At 40.2% G+C, this 1473-nt stretch overlaps 1 protein-coding gene across 1 annotated transcript in view; it reads left to right on the top strand.

Annotated features, from left to right (window-relative positions):
* The window catches only part of LOC107745553 (alpha-ketoglutarate-dependent dioxygenase FTO-like), a 52495-nt gene that overhangs the window by 35118 nt on the left and 15904 nt on the right, over positions 1–1473 (top strand). The window contains exon 6 of the mRNA XM_016559445.1: positions 1260–1379. Within this exon, the coding sequence (XP_016414931.1) occupies positions 1260–1379 (120 nt within the window). The remainder of the gene's footprint in view (positions 1–1259; positions 1380–1473) is intronic.

The raw sequence follows: 1473 nt of genomic DNA, 5'->3' as shown, positions 1-1473 counted from the left end.
TCAAGATGTTGACGCAGAAACGCATCTTCGGGTGCATCCGTCCCCGAGATTGGTTTGCAACAATCGACCTGAAGGATGCGTACTTTCATGTGTCGATCCCTCCGCGCCGCAGACCATTTCTGCGGTTTGTGTTCAAAGTTCAAGGGCAGGACAGCGGTCCCACTGAAACTATTTCAGAGGCTACAGGGGCATATGGCAGCGGCAGTTACGGTGATGAGACTGCAAGCGCTGCCTAGTCCACGGTATAGCCTCAGAGCCCGTGTTTCCCCAGCAGACTTCTGTGGGTAGTGCTATGACAACAGTGACTGGTCTTCTTGTTGCAAGACCCGGCCTACACCACAAAGGGGCACAGGCGGCTTGCACAGGACACTGGAAGGGGCAGCATCCATGGCGCTTTGTCTTCTCAGCGAAAACCTGGTATGCGTATGCTGGTATTTGCTGCCTTTTTATGCTCACGCTGTGATCAGTGGCAGCTGGATGCAATCATCGCATGCCAATGTGCATTGGCTTGTTTAGTTTACACTCGAAGTGGATTGGTCTCTCTAAGCGAGATCCCAATTCGTCGGTCACCGACGTGACGTCTCCATTCCCTCCTTCAGGGAACGAGGGTTACATACGAAACCGAGACGTTTGTAGTGTTTTTGTATTTACAGAAAATGGTTTAGAAAAATATGTTCTATGGAAAGAAGAATGTTTTATTGAAAGACAAATACATTTTATAGAATACTTATTTAATAAAATAGACCAGATATAATTTATCAGCAATGACAATTATGATAATAATAATTATCAGCTTATCCTATTAGCCAGAATTTTAATATCAATGTATCCTTAATTATTTTTAGCCAAGGCGAGTTTTACTTCTATACGGTAAAGCATTTCACAATAAAAATGGTAGTAATTCAAATTGCTTTACATAAAAAGGAATTTAAAAAAATAAGCATAACAAGTGCATAATAAATAAAAATAGCAATAAAAAGTAAGAAATAAAATGTATACATTTTTTTTGTATTAAATGTATTTCCCTGAAAAGTGAAAACACTATGGCTATTTTTTGAATATTGTTTGTTTGAGATTTGTAGCATCATTTGATCAACAAGTTGTGTGAGTTTAGGCCAGGACTATCTGTTTGGGCAGCCAATGGAAGACAAAGAGATCGATTAGGAAACCTGTTTAAAAAAAAATCATTAATTTTTCAGTTCTTTTTGGAAATGAAACCCTGCAGCTTTAACATCTTGACCCTGTGTTGCTCCTTTCAGGTGGAGTTTGAATGGCTGAGGCAATACTGGTTCCAGGGCCGACGTTACGCTCGATTCTGCAGCTGGTGGACTAAACCCATGGAACAGATGGAGAAAGACTGGAAGGAAATGGAGCGAATGGTAAGAGTGATGGAGTGAACTGTAAGCAGGCCTGCACAGTTTATATATATATATATATATATATATATATAGATAGATAGATATATAGATAGAT

The sequence above is a fragment of the Sinocyclocheilus rhinocerous genome, unplaced genomic scaffold, assembly GCF_001515625.1.
Source record: "Sinocyclocheilus rhinocerous isolate Xijiao unplaced genomic scaffold, SAMN03320098_v1.1 scaffold2906, whole genome shotgun sequence".
Taxonomy (NCBI): Eukaryota; Metazoa; Chordata; class Actinopteri; order Cypriniformes; family Cyprinidae; genus Sinocyclocheilus; species Sinocyclocheilus rhinocerous.
Note: the sequence above shows the minus strand (reverse complement) of the source record. Positions and strands in the feature narration are given on the sequence as shown.